Below are 18,883 nucleotides of genomic sequence, written 5' to 3'. Positions count from 1 at the left end.
AAGCCAGCTACAGAAGGACAGCAGATTAAAGAACTGCACCATGTGCTAGATGAGCCAGCTACAGAAAGACAACAGATCAGGGAACTGCACCATGTGCTAGATAAGGCAGTGACAGAAGGACAACAGATCAAGGAACTGCACCATGTGCTAGATGAGCCATCTACAGAAGGACAACAGATCAGGGAACTGCAACATGTGCTACATGAGCCAGCTACAGAAGATCAACAGATCAAGGAACTGCACCATGTGCTACATGTGTCAGCTGCAGAAGGGCAACAGATCAAGGAACTGCACAATGTACTAGATGAGCCAGCTACAGAAGAATAACAGATCAAGAACTGCACCATGTGCAAAATGAGCCATCTACAGAAAGGCAACAGATCAAGAACTGCACCATGTGCAGAATGAGCCAGTTACAGAAGGACAACAGATCAGAGAACTGCAACATGTGTTGATGAGCCAGTTACAGAAGGACAACAGATCAAGGAACTGTACCATGTGCTAGATAAGGCAGTGACAGAAGGACAACAGATCAGGGAACTGCAACATGTGCTAGATGAGCCAGCTACAGAAGGACAACAGATCAGGGAACTGCTCCATGTGCTAGATAAGCCAGCTACAGAGGAACAACAGATCATGGAACTGCACCATGCTAGATGAGCCATCTATGGAAGGACAACAGATCAGGGAACTAAACCAAGTGCTAGACAAGCCAACTACAAAAGGACAACAGATCAGGGAACTGCACCATGTGCTAGATGAGTCATCTACAAAAGGACAACAGATCAGGGAACTACACCATGTGCTGTATGAGTCAACTACAGAAGGACAACAGATCAGGGAACTGCACCGTGTGCTAGATGAGCCAGCTACAGAAGTACAACAGATCAGGGAACTGCAACATGTGCTAGATGAGCCAGCTACAGAAGGGCAACAGATCAGTGAACTACCCCATGTGCTAGATGAGCCAGCTACAGTACAGAAGGACAACAGATCAAGAACTGTCCCATGTGCAAAATGAGTCATCTACAGAAGGACAACAGATCAGGAAACTGCACCATGTGCTAGATGAGTCAGCTATAGAAGGAAAACTGATCAAGGAACTGCACCATGTCCTGGATGAGTCATCCACAGAAAGACAACAGATCAAGAATGGCACCATGTGCAGAATGAGCCAGTTACAGAAGGACAACAGATCAGAGAACTGCAACATGTGTTGATGAACCAGTTACAGAAGGACAACAGATCAAGGAACTGTACCATGTGCTAGATGAGCCAGCTACAGAAGGACAACAGATCAGGGAACTGCAACATGTGCTAGATGAGCCAGCTACAGAAGGACAACAGATCAGGGAACTGCTCCATGTGCTAGATAAGCCAGCTACAGAGGAACAACAGATCATGGAACTGCACCATGTGCTAGATGAGCCATCTATGAAAGGACAGCAGATCAGGGAACTAAACCAAGTGCTAGACAAGCCAACTACAAAAGGACAACAGATCAGGGAACTGCACCATGTGCTAGATGAGTCATCTACAAAAGGACAACAGATCAGGGAACTACACCATGTGCTGTATGAGTCAACTACAGAAGGACAACAGATCAGGGAACTGCACCATGCACTATGTGAGTCCGCTACAGAAGGACAACAGATCAAGGAACTGCACCATGTGCTAGATGAGCCAGCTACAGAAGGGCAATAGATCGGGGAACTACCCCATGTGCTAGATGAGCCAGCTACAGTACAGAAGGACAACAGATCAAGAACTGTTCCATGTGCAAAATGAGTCATCTACAGAAGGACAACCAATCAGGAAACTGCATCATGTGCTAGATGAGTCAGCTATAGAAGGAAAACTGATCAAGGAACTGCACCATGTCCTGGATGAGTCATTCACAGAAAGACAACAGATCAAGAACGGCACCATGTGCTAGATGAGTCATAAACAGAAGGACAACAGGTCAGGGAACTGCACCATGTACTAGATGATCCAGCTATAGAAGGAAAAGAGATCAAGTAACTGCACCATGTGCTGGATGAGTCATCCACAGAAAGACAACAGATCAAGAACTGCACCATGTGCTAGATGAGTCATAAACAGAAGGACAACAGGTCGGGGAACTGCACCATGTACTAGATGATTCAGCTACAGAAGGAAAACGGATCAAGGAACTGCACCATGTGCTAGATGAGTCATCTACAGAAGGACAACAGATCAAGAACTACACCATGTGCTGTATAATTCATCTACAGAAGGACAACAGATCAGGGAACTGCACCATGTGCTAGATGAGCCATTTAAAGAAGGACAACAGATCAGGGAACTGCATGTGCTAGATGAGCCAGCTACAGAAGGACAACAGATCAAGGAACTGCACAATGTGCTAGATGAGCCAGCTACAAAAGGACAACAGATCAGGGAACTGCACCATGTGCTAAATGAGCCAGCTACAGAAAGGCAACAGATCAAGTAACTGCACAATGTAGTAGTTGAGCCAGGTACAGAAGGATAAAAGATCAAGAACTGCACCATGTACAAATAAGCCCTTTACAGAAGGGCAACAGATCAGGGAACTGTACCATGTGCTAGATGAGCCAGTTACAGAAGGATAAGAGATCAGGGAACTGCACCATGTGCTAGATGAGCCAGCTACAGAAGGACAACAGATCAGGGAACTGCACCATGTGCTAAATGAGCCAGCAACAGAAGGACAACAGATCAAGGAATTGCACAATGTAATAGATGAGCCAGCTACAGAAGGATAAAAGATCAAGAACTGCACCATGTGCAAAATGAGCCATCTACAGAAGGGCAACAGATCAGGGAACTGCACCATGTGCTAGATGAGCTAGCTACAGAAGGACAACAGATCACATAGCTGCACCAGGTACTAGATGAGCACTGATCATACCTCTCAACCTGGAAACATCAAAAATCTGGACAAGGCCCATGAAAAATAGGTACAAATCTGTACGCTGATTAACATCTAATTTGCATACATAATTATGTAACCCCACCCACTCCAATGGAATTGTGGGATACCAACTTTCGAACGCAAACTGAAGAACAGACAACCAAAACATGGCACCAGAGTCCCCCTGTAGCCATTTCAATGTCCCGTTATTTTGCCCCATTTACCATAAACACTAATGTATGCATACTGCTTTACTTCTACAATGATTTGGATTTTATTTTTACATTTTACAGCACAACAATGTAAATGGTAACCATTTTTTGAAATGTATAGCAATGATGTTTTGTACATCTGTATCTTACTTTCTGAGAAAGCATAATTAAATTACTTCCTAGGACTCCTCTGTACACCCTCATGAAACACAAAAGAGCAAGCAGGTATTAAAATACCAAAAAGTAACCTTAATATTTCTAATAAAAAAGGTGGCCATTTAAAGCACATACATTGCTCATGTGGATGTGATGTATTCAGCTCTCTTTAAATTTTTGGTATTATTCATCATGAAAATATTTATGGGTCATAATAAGAAATGTCTCCCTGGGTACTAATTTGAGTTGATTATTAGGCATGGGTGCCCCATTAAGCAAAAAACATAAATATGTCACTTTCTGTTCTAGCAGATATAACTGCACTTAGCCTAATGCCCTAAATTAATTTCCTGTTGACAACTCTGCTGGAACATAGGAAAGAGATACTGCATATATTTGTTAACCTTTGGATTACAAGTGGGGTATCCCATCCAATATACAGTCAGTATACCTGTCTTTAACAAGAAAACAGTATGCAGCCGAGTCTGAGTCACAAATGAGGGAACCTCTCTGGGCCCGGCAGCAATAATTACACACAACAGCTAGTCTGAATAATGAGGTGGCAGTGGCACCACCGTCGAAGCAAAACACAGCACTGAAGTCTGAGCAATAACAACCATAAACTACTTTGCTTAATTGCACACACAGTCACACACTCCCCTAGTTTGAATAACAATACGACAGTAAAACAGCACTGATTTGAAGTCTGAATAACGAATGAGGGCGCTAACTGATTTTCAAGTACCTTCCCTTCAGTATTAACAGACTACCTGAACTTTCCTCAAAGCTACTCTGAAACGATCAACAAACAACAGATCTTTGTCTTGAAATAGTAAATTTTAGTACCTCTAAGAGAAAGTTTAAACCTAAGCATTGCAGAGTAGTATCTTTACAGAAAATATAGCAGGAAACTCCACAATAACAAGCTGCTGAACAGTCAGCTAAGATCTCAAATCCAGCAATGTATTGAATAAATATTAATCACATATTTGGTTTAGCGTTTCAGTTATTATAGTGAATAGTGATCCATTTTCATTAACCTGTCATCAGAAACCTGCAGACACTTGCATTGTACACTTCTGTTCTATCCCTAAGGAACCTCTCTGGGACCAGAAGCAATAATACCCACTCTACTTAATTGCACAGTGCACACACATACCTGCTGCTGCTAGTGTGACTAACAAATGAGGTGATAGCAAAACACAACACTGAAGTCCAAGCAATAGCTACAGTAAACCACTCTGATGCCGGTCTGCTTAATTTCACACACACTACCCTAATGAGAATAGCAAAACAGCACTGAAGTCTGAATAATGACTGAGGAAATCTCTCTGGGACCAGCAATAAATCACTCTGCTTAATTGCACGCACACACCTGCTGTCTGAATAAAGAATGAGGTGGCAGCAAAAGAACCACTTTTTGCTCTGGCAGCAATAACTACAGGAAAACATTATTTAATTAGATAAAATGGGAGGTACTGGGAGCAATACCTACAGCAAACCATACTCTGCTCTGCTCAATTGCACGCACTCACACTTGCTAGTCGGAGACGAGGGAATCTGGCAGCAATAACTACGAGAGAAAAAAAACACAGCACTGAAGGCTGAATAACGAGGGAGCCTGGAGCCACTCTGCTTAATTGCACACACACAACAAACATACCCTCCTCTCCTAGCTAAGCTATGCAGACTGAATAATAATGGAATTAAATGGAACCCCTTTGCTTAATACATTAACTAAATTGCACATAGTTACACACAGTACTTACTCAGATAAACCTGAGCGGAGCGGACAGATTGGGTCTGGCAGTAAATAAGAGTAAAAAGTTAAACCAAAGCAGCACTGTCAGACACACCTTTTTTTCTTACCTAATTAACCGGGTGCTTTATCCGTCCCACCACGTTTACCCGCTCGCGCTGCCTGCTGCTTACTGTAAGCTTGGAAATATAAATTAAAACCTTACCAAACCGAACCGATAGTATTGCTGTGCTGCGAGTGCGACTCTCTCATAATTCTCGTTGTTGCTGCCTGTATTCCTGGTTCCTGCTTGCTTGCAGCCAACTTGTAAAAAAAATAAAACAAACATTACATTACTGCCAGTGCCACCATAATCCATTAGGGTTGCCCGGTTGCTTGCTGCTGTATTCCTGCTCGCAGACAGTCGGAAATAATGACGTGAGCTCTTGAGCTCAATTCCGACTGGTTGGTAGCCCTGACGGCACTGACGTCATCACGCACGTGATGACATCAGCCCCGACAGCGCGATTTTTTAAAAAAAAAAAAAATAAAGCAAAAAAAATCGGAAATGAAGGGGTGCCAATCGGGAATCGTGGCACCCCTTCATTTGGACCCCAAAACTCGGTAAATACCGAGTAATTCGGTATGGTTGGGAGGTCTGGCACTGATACAGAAGGATAACAGATCAAGAACTGCACATGTGCAAAAGCAGCCATCTACAGAAGGACAACATATCAGTGCCTATGTGCTAGATGAGCCAGTTACAGAAGAACAGACCATGTGCTAGATGAACCAGTTACAGAAGGGCAGAAGATCAGAGAACTGAACCATGTGTTAGATGAGCCAGCTACAGAAGGACAACATATCAGGGAACTGCACCATGTTCTACATAAGCCAGCTACAGAGGGATGACAGATCAAGAACTGCACCATTTGCTAGATGAGCCCTCTACAGAAGGACACCAGATCAGAGAACTGCACAATGTGCTAGCTGAGCCAGTTACAGAAGGACAACAGATCAGGGAACTGCACCATGTGATAGATGAGCTAGCCACAGAAGGACAACAGATTAAGGAACTGCACCATGTGCTAGATGAGCCAGCTACAGAAGGACAACAGATCAAGAACTGCACCATGTGCAAGATGAGCCAGCTACAGAAGGACAACAGATCAAGAACTGCACCATGTGCAAGATGAGTCATCTACAGAAGGACAAGAGATCAAGGAACTGCATCATGTGCTAGATGACCCAGCTACAGCAGGACAACAGATCAGGGAACAGCACCATGTGCTAGATGAGTCATCTACAGAAAGACAACAGATCAGGGAATGGCACCATGTGCTAGATGAGCCAGCTGCAGAAGGACAACAGATGAAGGGACTACACCATGTGCTAGATGAGCCAGCTGCAAAAGGACAACAGATGAAGGGACTACACCATGTGCTAGATGAGCCAGCTGCAGAAGGACAACAGATCAAGGGACTTCATCATGTGCTAAATGAGCCACCTACAGAAGGACAACAGATCAAGGGACTTCATCATGTGCTAAATGAGCCAGCTACAGAAGGACAACAGATGAAGGGACTGCACCATGTGCTAGATAATCCAGCTACAGAAGGACAACAGATGAAGGGACTACACCATGTGCTAGATGAGCCAGCTGCAGAAGGACAACAGATGAAGGGACTGCATCATGTGCTAGATGAGCCAGCTGCAGAAGGACAACAGATGAAGGGACTGCACCATGTGCTAGATGAGCCAGCTGCAGAAGGACAATAGATGAAGGGACTACACCATGTGCTAGATGAGCCAGCTGCAGAAGGACAACAGAACAAGGGACTGCATCATCCACTAGATGAGCCAGCTACAGAAGGGCAACAGATCAAGGGACTGCAGCATGTGCTAGATGAGCCAGCTACAGAAGTACAACAGATCAAGAACTGCACCATGTGCAGAATGAGTCATCTACAGAAGGACAACAGATCAGGGAACTGCACCATGTGCTAGATCAGCCAGCTACAGAAGCACAGCAGATCAAGAACTGCACTGTGTGCAAAATGAGCCATCTACAGAAGGACACCAGATTAGTGAATTGCACTGTGTGCTAGATGAGCCATTTACAGAATGACAGCAGATCAGGGAACTGCACCATGTGCTAGATGAGCCAGCTACAGAAGGACAACAGATCAAGGAACTGCACCATGTACTAGATGAGCCATCTACAGAAGGTTAACAGATCACGAACTGCACCATGTGCAAAATTAGCTATCTACAGAAGGACAACAGGTCAGTGCCTATGTGCTAGTTGGGCCAGTTACAGAATGACAACAGATCAGGGAACTGAACCACGTACTAGATGAGCCACTACAGAAGGACAACAGATCAGGGAACTGCACCATGTGCTAGATGAGCCATCTACAGAAGGACAACAGATCAGGGAACTGTACCATGTGCTAGATGAGCCATCTACAGAAGGACAACAGATCAGGGAACTGCACCTTATGCTACATGAGCCAGCTACAGAGGGACAGCAGTTCAAGGAACTGCATCATATGCTAGATAAGCCAGCTACAGTAGGACTGCAGATCAAGAACTGCACCATGTGCAAAATGAGGCATCTACAGAAAGACAGCAGATCAGGGAACTGCACCATGTGCTAGATGAGCCCGTTTCAGAAGGACAGCAGATCAGGGAACTGCACCTTATGCTAGATGAGACAACTACAGAAAGACAATAGATCAGGGAACTGCACCATGTGTTAGATGAGCCAGCTACAGAAGGATAACCTACCAGGGAACTGTACCATGTGCTAGATGAGCCAGCTACAGAAGGATAACCTATCAGGGAACTGTACCATATGCTAGATGATCCAGCTACAGTTCTGCTTACTGACACAGCAAGAAAACAAACAAAAACAGCAGGGTATTACTACCCAGGGCGAAACTCTGATTCTCTTAGCTTGGTAAGTAGAATCTTGAGTCATAACAGCAATTCTTTTTCTACTCAATTCTTGAACATCTTAAAGGAAGTCAAGAGACAAATAAAATAATATCTTACACTCAGAAGTAGAAGAGGTATTTATTTGGACTGTTTTGCAAAGCCTAGACTCATACAGTATTTTGTTCCAAAGGCATTGCATTTATGTAAATCAAATGCAGCTTATTCAGCAGTCACAGTTTGTGTTTCTGTGATTTCTTATTATATATCATCCTCTCCAAAAGATAACAGCACCACTCTTGTTAAGGCCTTCATAAAAAACAGTTCTTCACTGAAGATCATCAGGAACATATCTCATCCACTTGACATTTGAGTTTTATGTTGAAAGACATTAACTATATCTTCATTTGAACCAGCAAATAGTGATGATTTAAAAGTGGTGGGGGTTGGCATAATGGTTAAGGTGTTTGCCTCACAGACACAAGACAAGATAACAGATTTGATTCTCACCTTTGAAGGAAATTGGCTAGACTTAAAGTGGCTCACAAGGGAAGCTAATCTATATACCTGTCATGAAAGACGTGTTGTTCTGTTTGCTGTTACTTCAGGCAGAAGAATATCAGCGTTACCAGCAGCAGTTGTAATCACTGTATACAGTCTTTCATAATGAAAGACTGTCTTTAAAGGCAAATCCATCTTTTAAGCCAAAGGTTGTATTAGCATTCACTTTCATTTAGTACATTCAGTTACTGGTCATTTATCCAAATTATCAGAAGTGGCATGTTTTACATATGCTGGGTGTTATACCAGAAGAGCACAAGAAATCAGGCAAAAAGAACAGTTGTTAGTTTTTAAAAAATGTGAGAAAGTTCTGTCTATGACTAAACAAAGCTTGTCTAAATGGGTAGCCACCTCTGTTGCCTTTTTGCTATGATAAGAACAACAATCATTTGCAAGGCACAGGCAAAGCATATTCCAGCAGGACAGCAGCAGCAATTTCAGCAGCTTACTGTAGAAATGTTTCTGCACAAGATATTTTTGAGGCTGCCACATGAAGTACTGCATATACCTTCACACAACATTACAAACTGAAAGCACAGTCAAGAGATTGCAGGTTTTGGCACAGCTGTAGTACAGGGGATCCTGTGACTACCATGTCCCATGGAATTCCAAATACTCATGAATCTGCTAAAATGTTGTGATTTACTGATCATGCAGTTATGTAGGATAATTAATGTAACAGTAAATTTTCAAGGAGATGTAGCTGTAACAACAAAACTGCATTATCTCTTTCCCATAGGAGAGATGTATACAGTTTTCCTATCACTTTGTAACATTTTATGGTTATTTGTACAGTTATATAAATTATATTATTTTACAAAGGATAATCATCTGCTATAAACACACCTCAATTTGAGGGCCAGAATGAGTTGTAAGAACAGAGAAAAGCTGCTTTCAACCCTGCCTGTATGTGAGCACCTACATTCCAACTAAGGTTCAATAGAACATTGGTGTATGATGCCAGTGTTGGTCATCACTGATGTACAGTTGATAAAAACTGTTTAGAAAAAAATAAACTGAAGGTGGATAAACTCAAATTTTATGATTTTCTGTTACAGTAACCTCCACTTGAAGATCTGTTCTACTAAGTATCTTGCATGACTTTATGGAGTTATCTATCAAATCTCACGACACTGAAAACCCAAAACATCATAATACTCTGAATCCCAAAATTCTCTACCACTCCCGTCCCAGGAACAAGTGTTAACATGGGTCGTGAAGGTGGTGAGTCTAGAAGTTTGGACTACTGTGTTTCTGGAATTGTGAGTTTTGATGTTGGGATGTCGGTGTTGCCAGATTTGATACATGTAACATCAAGCATCTGCTAGACAACCACTTTATGGTACACTCCTCTTCTTAGCTCTACTGATAGAGTAAGACCATATGTTTTATTTTTGTGTTTTGATTTGTATTAGGTTTTTGTCCTTCACATGTTTTTGAGAGGAGGGATATTTTTTTTTTTGTTGTTCTCATGATGCACTAAGTATGCTTCTGATATTGATCCCACCACTGCTCTGGTACTCAGAGATAATGTGGTGTGCCACTAGTGCAATCTACAGAGATAATGTGGTGTGCCATTAGTGTGAGCTACAGAGATAACGTAGTATGCCACTAGTGCAATCTACAGAAATAATGTGGTGTGCCACTAGTGCAATTTAGAGATAATGGGGTGTGCTACTAGTGCAATTTACAAGAGATAATGTGGTGTGCCATTAGTGCAATTTACAGAGATAATGTGGTATGCCACTAGTGCAATCTGTAGAGATAATGTGGTGTGCCAGTAATGCAGTCTCCAGAGATAATGTGTTGTGCCACTAGTGCAGTTTCCAGAAATAATGTGGTGTGCCACTAGTGCAGTCTCCATACATAATGTGGCGTGCCACCAGTGCAGTCCCCAGAGATAATGTGGTGTGCCACTAGTGCAGTCTGCAGACATAATGTGGTGTGCCATGACTCCAATTTCCAGATTTTTTTGAAGATGTCCACCTCCTATGCCATGACTAAAAGCATCTGAAGTATGGTAACAAGGATAAAGCAGACAAAAATCTGTGTAAATGTTCTAAGTGCCATGCTGTGTGATGCTGCTGGCCCAATGGCAAGGAGGCAGGGCATTCATCTTTTTTACTAACATCAGATTCAAACTGTGTTCCCAGCTGCAGAGACCCAGCAGCAATAAGGGAGTGGCAGTGGCTGGTTAACCTTCACTGGGAATGGTTGAGGGATTCTGTAGAAAGAGACTACAACCCTACTGCAGCAGCAGCCTTAAGGGGGCACAGATTCCCACTCTCTGTGCGTAGGATTCCCAGATTCCCACAAAAGTAGGGATAATTGAAGACAAGGGTGTCACTGCATATGCAGGTGTGATAATTAACTGCTGATTTTCTTTGTGTGGGACCAGAACAAGAGTAATAAGTGTGTCTTACTGTGGGAAAAACATCACTCCATGTAGCAGAGTGATGTCACCATTTCCATTTTAGCTCCATCAGATATGCCATGCCTCATAACAGGTTGATACAGTGACAATTCTACAATATTGTCAGAGCTGCTGAATTACTTATTGGTAGCTTTTAAGTATACCCTGGTGCAAACAGCAGCTCTTGTGATTAAAAATTGCAAAGATCCAAAAGTCAATCTTGAAGAGTACTAGGGAAGCAAAGACACAACTAGATATTTTCAATACATTCCTGTTCTACAATGAGAATCATACAGGTAACAAAGAGTTTATAATTATGTCTGTCTATAAAGGAAAGGAGCAGTTGGAAACAATATTCTGCAAAATTTGTCTGCTGCTAGTTCATAGCTGTTTCTCTTTCTTTTTCTCAGGGTACTTCGAAAAATGCAATACCTTCTGAATCCTAGACAAGTCTTCAACCTTTCAAAGGGAGGTCCAGCACCTGGGTAAGGAGGAATTATGAAGTTACAAACTGATAAGTAATTGTCTTTTCAACATAGAGTGTTTCAGCCTCCTGTTTTACCCCTGTTAGAGACAGAACTTGGGAAGCAGCAGTACAACATAGAGTGCGTTGTATGTTAACCACTGTACTTCAGAGAATGTGTAAAATCAAAAATGGTCTATATTACAATTGGGATAGCACACATTATGAAATGGGTTATACAAACAGGGTACGCTGCATGTGTACTAGAACACATTACAGAATGGAATACAACAGACGAGTATGCTATATGTGCAGGAGATCAGATAAAAATGTCATCACAGATGCAGTTTACTTCATTTGACACTACAAAACTGGGCATCAATGACAGGGAATATTACATGCATAGCAGCATATGACAGAGGAGGAAGTCACACAAAAAGGAAGTGGAAAATTAAGAAGTTTATAGTATTGTATGGGATACCACAGACAAGAAAGTACTACATGTAAAGCAGTACACACTGATAATGGCAAACCGCATACACAGAATACTATACTCAGATCAGTTCATATTACAGAATGGGATACCACAGACAGGACAGTACAGGCAGGAAACACTAAATGTTGTACAAAACTCTATAGTGTGGGATGTCACAGATAGCAATCTATAAGAAGAAGGAAACACATTACAAACTAGGACACCATAGACAAAGAACATCACATACTGAAGCAGCACACATTACAAACAGCATAGCAAAGGCAGAGAACACAATGTAAAATAGCAGAGCATTACAAATTGGGATACCGCAGACAGAGAGCACTGTGTAAGACAGGATACATATTACAAAACAAGATAGCAAAGACAGGGATCACTTATTGTAGAATTGCACAGCATTGCAAAATGGGATACCACAGGCAGACAGCACATTACAAAATGGGATACCACAGGCAGACAGCACATTACAAAATGGGATACCACAGGCAGACAGCACATTACAAAATGGGATACCACAGGCAGACAGCACATTACAAAATGGGATACCACAGATGGCAGAGACTAAATGTGAAAAAACACACATTACAAAAGAGGAGAATATGTACAGGGATTAGTACACATAAAGCAGTACGTATTACAAAACTGGGTATAGCAGAGAAATAAGAGTGCACATAGCACATCAGACATTAGAGTGTACTATTGCACAGAGGGACATCGCATGTGTAATAACATACATTACATAATGGGATACCACATACAGATCACTGAATGGGAATCTTGTATTATGGAATGAGATACCAAAAGAATAAAACAATACAGCAGCAGGTATTACGGCTAAAGACACTACACACAGAGATCACAAAATGTGAAGCAGCACATCTTATAGAGTGGGATACCTCAGGCAGATAATAGTATGTATTGGAGCAGCATACACATTACAGAGTAGGATGCCACAAACAAGGAATAGTAAACACATAGCATTAGAGAGTGGAAGAGCACATACTCCCTTTACACACATGCAATTACATGTGAAGGTGCACAGAAACAGAATGGGATACCATGGACAAAGAACTGCATTTATTGGAATGGCACGTGATACAGAATGGGATACCACAGACAGGGAAAAATAAACACATAGTGGGGTACATTACAGACTGCTGTAAAATACACACACACACAAACACAGATTGTACATGTAGAGAAGCACACATTACTGAATTGGGGTACCACTGACAGGGAACATAACATATGGAACAATATACTTTTTAGAATGGGATCCCACACAGGGTACAGGATACGTGGGAGTACACATCAAAATTTAGAATATGGTTGCGTTGCCGTAAGCTGTTTTAGTACAACAGCACATTGTGTACGCCTGTATTTTTTTATTGCAGTCCAGAAAAGCTACTTAAAAGGTACAGAAAATATGACACAGTTAACCTTGAAGTTGCAGGTAGAGAAGTCACATGGGGAGAACTCATATAGGTGCAGTCCATCACTAGGTTTGGAACAACAATTACCTTATTCTCAAGTTTAAATAGATAAGACAGGCAGAGCTGTCTATTTGCTGATGTTTTCAGTATAAAGAGCAGAAACACCTGAAAGTATTATTACTGTCTGATTACCCAGATTCGGAAGTGAGACCTGGAAGTTTCACTGAGAGGTACACCACAGTAACAGATACTGTTGCAGCTCTATAAGTCTCAAATGAGGAAGGAGAGTCATATTTTGCCACTGCTTCTCATGTAACAGTACATTTTCTGTGACATGGCAACATTACAGCGTACATGCCTTTCAGAAAGATGTAAGAAAAAAGTCCATGGTACCTTGATAGAAAAACAACATCTTGGCTGAGATGTATATATCTCTGTACTATTGTGAAAGGATGAAGAAGACAGAGAGTATGAAGTTAACACAGACAATCTGTTATGGGAGCATTCAAAGAGTAATATGTCTTGTGTAGAAATATCATTACAGTGTTTGTACTGGATTGTTAATTCCCTGTAGCTAGACCGAGTTAATACTGATCTTCTCCCTTTAGTCATTACATTATCTCCCTTAGTTTTGAAGCCCTAAATCTTCTTAAAAATAACCTCTTTTTGCTATAAAATGTGATTTAAAACCAGTGTTGTTTCTTAATTAAACATCATATTCTGAAATTCAGTCTATGTCTGACGAAATGGCTCTTCATTATCTCATGTCTTTTACTGACTTTGATGTTCCTGTTTCTACATCTAGACTTCACTTTTTTCGGGATTTAACAAATTATCGGATCTTGGTATGCGGTGGAGATGGTACTGTGGGATGGATACTGGATGCCATTGGTAAGTACTCAACAGAACTAGATGAAGTTTAAGCTGTTAGTAGAATGAAGTTTGCGCTATTAGCAGAATATTAAGTTACTGTCTTATTAATTCCTGCTACCAGCATACAGTAAGAAAAAGTAATGTAATTATCCCTCAGAAAAGACAGTAACTTATGGACTTCAATGTTTCCAATACATTTACTGCAGAAAGTTCAATCAGATGAAAAAATGGTTGAACCATCAACTAGTAGAAACCTCATAAAAAAGCATTTTTTGATTGGGGTAAGACCCTGTATAACTCTTACATCCCTCTTAGCTAAATATAATAATTCTTAAGGTCGCACAACTATGGATGACATTAGTAATATCACAAACACTGAACCATTGCTTGCATTCTAATAATAATTGCAGCAGCAATTAATTTTGTGAAAAACAGCAATTGAGTTCAGCCTCAACTTGCTCCTTTATGCATATTATATCTTACCATTTCAATCATGTAAGAACACCTTGACCCTTCTACAAAAACTGCAGTTTAGCACAGATTTATGCCACTGGATGAATAAAAATATGCTGCTAACCAATCCTCTGATTTCAAACATAATGATAATTGGCACCCCACAAAAGCTCCCTAAATCCATTTACTACTCATGCAGACAACAACCTACTACCACTAGTAACACAACAGAATTACCTAGGGATCATCTTCTGTCCTGCTCTTTCACTGGCCAAGCATACTGATAATATTAGTAGCAAAACACTACACCAACCAAAACTATGGTATAGAATCTCATACCTCCTCAACCCTATAGCTCATAATGTCATAGCTAAAAATGTGCTCATCCCTAAAATCCAATTTGTAACCTTGCATTCCAGCTCAAACACATGTAAAATACAAGCTACTTTAAAAATATCTACATATTTGTTCTTGCAAAAAACAAAACTCATCACTGTCAAGTTCTGCAGAGACATCCTTCCAGAGGGGAATGCATATCTGATACACAGATCCATGGTAAGAGATTCCCATTGACTTTAAGTCAGTCATTACAGTGGTAGAGTGCATGAGTATTTTCCAGTCCAAAAACAAAATGTGACCATTGATGACAACTTTAATATACAGCTGAATTTATTTTAATATACATTTGCTATGTGCCCTTGCCTTAAAAACATTAAGAAAATGAAATCAGAAGTACTTTGTGTTTAAATGCACGTCTGACTGTGTGTGTGTGTGTGTGTGTGTGTGTGTGTGTGTATATATATATATATATATATATATATATATATATATATATATATATATATATATATATATATGGATCTGCTTTACAAGCTCAAAGTTTCAAAACTTTGAAATGCAAATAGTTGAGACCATAATTTATTTATTTATTATTTATTGACATTTGTTAACAGGGTTTGTCCAACTGGGCTTGTGGCCCATTTTCAGTGGAGACCCGAAGATTAAAGTTTTGAAACTTTGAAATTATAATTAAAAAATAAAAACAAAAAAAATGTATACTTTTAATGTATATGTATATATATATATATATATATATATATATATATAAGTAATGTATGTATGTAGCATGTATAATACTGTATGTAGGGTGTACTGGGTACAGTGTGACTACATCTAGAGAGAAATATGTAGTAGTTATTTTTGTAAGTAGTCACACATGCACTGACATATGGCTGTGCATGTACCATGTGCATGTATATATGTCTACGTAATACACACACACACTCATATATATATATATATATATATATATATATATATATATATATATATATATATATATATATATATATATATATATATACATATATATATATATATATATATATATATATATATATATATATATATGTATGTATATATATACATATATATATATATATATATATATATATATATATATATATATATATATATATATATATATATAAATACACACAAATACATACACACACAGACAGGGAGTATGCATGCATGTGTGTATTATATAATTGCCATCATCCTAATCAACCTCCTTTTCCTACCTTCTACATGTCCCAAAACTTTTTCACCATACTGGTCATTAGGCTCCACTATAATGGTTGTTCCATTCCAAAATCTGTAGGTTTAGTTTGTTTTCATACTATCTTAAGACAACAAACATGATGCAAATAGAATTATCCCCCTTTTTCTTCTGCAAAGCTATAAAACATTCACTTGCTGATCCCCAGTCATTTAGAGAACAGTAACATCTTACAGTGCTGTGAATTCTGCAATATGGGTGCATACAATTTGTTATTTATAATAAAGTTAATGTAGTAGAGTTAAGCATTATTAATGTATACATTCTACTAAATGGTGTTTAATGTTTTACTTATTCACTGTCACACTTTGAATTTATTACTTGTTGTTATCTTTGCCAGTGTATCCCAGGTCATGGTCGAAAAGGGTCATGGGACGATCTCACTTTCCTGGTTAGCAAAATATAGATAAATACAAAATAGAAAATGGGGGAGACCATGACAGAAATAATTAAGGCGCTAGTGAAGCACACTTTTTCTGTATCATACATGAGAGAGAAAAAAGTCCCACTGAAGACATTGGAAAGTAGCAGACAGACTTACTTTGGAGTCCTTTCCAGTAGTACTTATCACCTGTACATGATACAGCAAGGATCATTTACTGCAGTGAGAGTTTTCACACCTCAAGATGAGAGTGTTGGGGAAGGTCTGTCATTTTCCTTTAGAACTGCAAAATAATCTCTTTACAAAAGCCTGCTATTTTCCTATTTTTTTGTCTGGAAGTAGCTAATAGCTATTTATAGCACAGAACATGCTTTGATAGACACATAAATGAGGCTCAGTCAGGGAAACATAGAATTAGCTCTGCTACAGAAGGTGTGTCAGATGTCAGTGCTTCACACTCCTGCCATTATATCTTAATGGCATGAGAAAACAAAACCACTTCCTTATATCTAGGATGATTCATATAAACAGGACTTGAAATATGTTCTGGGAAGAAGGAATGAAAGCAAGAAAACAAGATCACATTAGCAAGGCAGAACCCATCAGCTGCCATTTTGTGGGAAACACATTAAACTAGTAAAATAAGTACTTGGAGGGATTCCAAAACATTAAAGTAGTTCAGAAAATAAAGATACAATAAAAAACACATTTTTGGGTACTAAGGTAGAATTTTCCTTTAAATTGGGGTATTGCCCCCAAAAGCAAAGCTACAAATCATGCAACCTAACTACACACTTAGAAACAGACAAGAATATAGCATTACCCTCATTGGACCTCATTTTAAAATCTACACAGGAGAAACAGCTATCTCTAAGCTGGGCTGAGCTGTTAGGAATCTGCTACCTACAGAAGTGAGGAAGCAAGGGACACTTCAGTTGTTTGGAAACAAACTAAAGGAGCAACTATTTAAGGACAGCAAATGCTCTTGCTTACATAAAAATGACTAGTCCTTACAGCTCACACTGTAATCACTTCTTTCTAGTAAATATATATTTTTAAGACACGACCATGGTGGAATGTCTGCCTCAATCGTACGTACTATAACTAGTAATATCACTTGCATTTATAATTGTAAATAACATACACGTGTTGTCTCTATTTTTTTTTTTTTTTTTTTGCTGCACTGTGTAAAACTCTGCGTATTCTTTAGTCTGTGTATACTTTTCTTTTTGTGTCTTGTATCATGGTGCCTGAGGTATGGCTGAAAAGGGTCTGCTGACCAGCCTACTTACCAGGTTATCAAACTAAAGTAAAAATAAACATTTGCAAAGTTTAATTAAACCTCATCTAATTAACACTTAGTGAAGAGCAGGCTAATATAACTTCGACATATGCTAACGTAAAAGATCACTCTAGAGTGCAGCAGTATTCCAGTCTGCATAAGCAAATTAGACTTTGTTTGGTCAACATTCTGCACAAAATGCCATTTTACAGATGTTTCTGGCATAGTGCACAGGCAAGACATGAACAACAAGGACTTTAGGAATGGGAGAATTTCAAAATTTTAGGATTTGGAACTTGTATGGGCTCTAAGTAAATTGGAAAATGAGAGGCTGTGCTTTGAGACGACACACATCTTTATGTAGAATGCAAACAGGAAACTGCTAAAAGGTGGACAGGGGAGTACAGTGAACTGATTGTAAAAGCAGTATAACAATTTACAAAGAAAATAGTTTTTGAGTAAATGACTACTGGGACACAAAGTGTAGGACAACATGGCTTCACATCAAGAAATTATATTAATTAATCCTAACATATTTATTTGACTGGGTCACCAAACTAACAAAAACTAGAGGGTCAGAGGTCATGGTGTCTATGGTTTAACATCACTTCTGACATACAGTCCTATGTAAAAGATTAATGCACAAGTCAAGCAGTTTGTAGGGGAGTCCAAAGATGGTTTCTTAACTACAGAAGAGTTTGAAGTTAAAGGGATCAACAATGAAAATGGGTAAGTTACAACTGGTGTAGCACAGGGTTCTGTTCCAGGTCTAGTCCTCTCCAGTCTCTTTGACCTGCTTCATTGCTAAAGAGCTGGAGGGACAGTATGTCTGGGAGACTCACACTCTTCAGTCAGGCTTCTCAGGGGCTGACTGATGACCTGCAAAAGAGACAATGGACACTGGCAATGTTTAATGCTGTGTACCAGTTTTCCAGGGTCCCTGTTCTTC

The 18,883-nt window shown here is 39.8% G+C and overlaps 1 protein-coding gene across 2 annotated transcripts in view; it reads left to right on the top strand.

The window, feature by feature from the left end:
• DGKA (diacylglycerol kinase alpha) overlaps positions 1-18,883 on the top strand; it is an 858,181-nt gene that overhangs the window by 697,656 nt on the left and 141,642 nt on the right. For both annotated transcript variants that reach the window (XM_044083761.1, XM_044083762.1), the window contains exons 15-16: positions 11,345-11,419; positions 14,129-14,214. In XM_044083761.1, the coding sequence (XP_043939696.1) occupies positions 11,345-11,419; positions 14,129-14,214 (161 nt within the window). The remainder of the gene's footprint in view (positions 1-11,344; positions 11,420-14,128; positions 14,215-18,883) is intronic.

Source organism: Protopterus annectens, chromosome 9.part0 (genome assembly GCF_019279795.1).
Source record: "Protopterus annectens isolate FY-2018-M chromosome 9.part0, PAN1.0, whole genome shotgun sequence".
Taxonomy (NCBI): Eukaryota; Metazoa; Chordata; order Ceratodontiformes; family Protopteridae; genus Protopterus; species Protopterus annectens.
The sequence above is the reverse complement of the archived record's forward strand: the minus strand, read 5'-3'. Positions and strand labels throughout refer to the sequence as shown.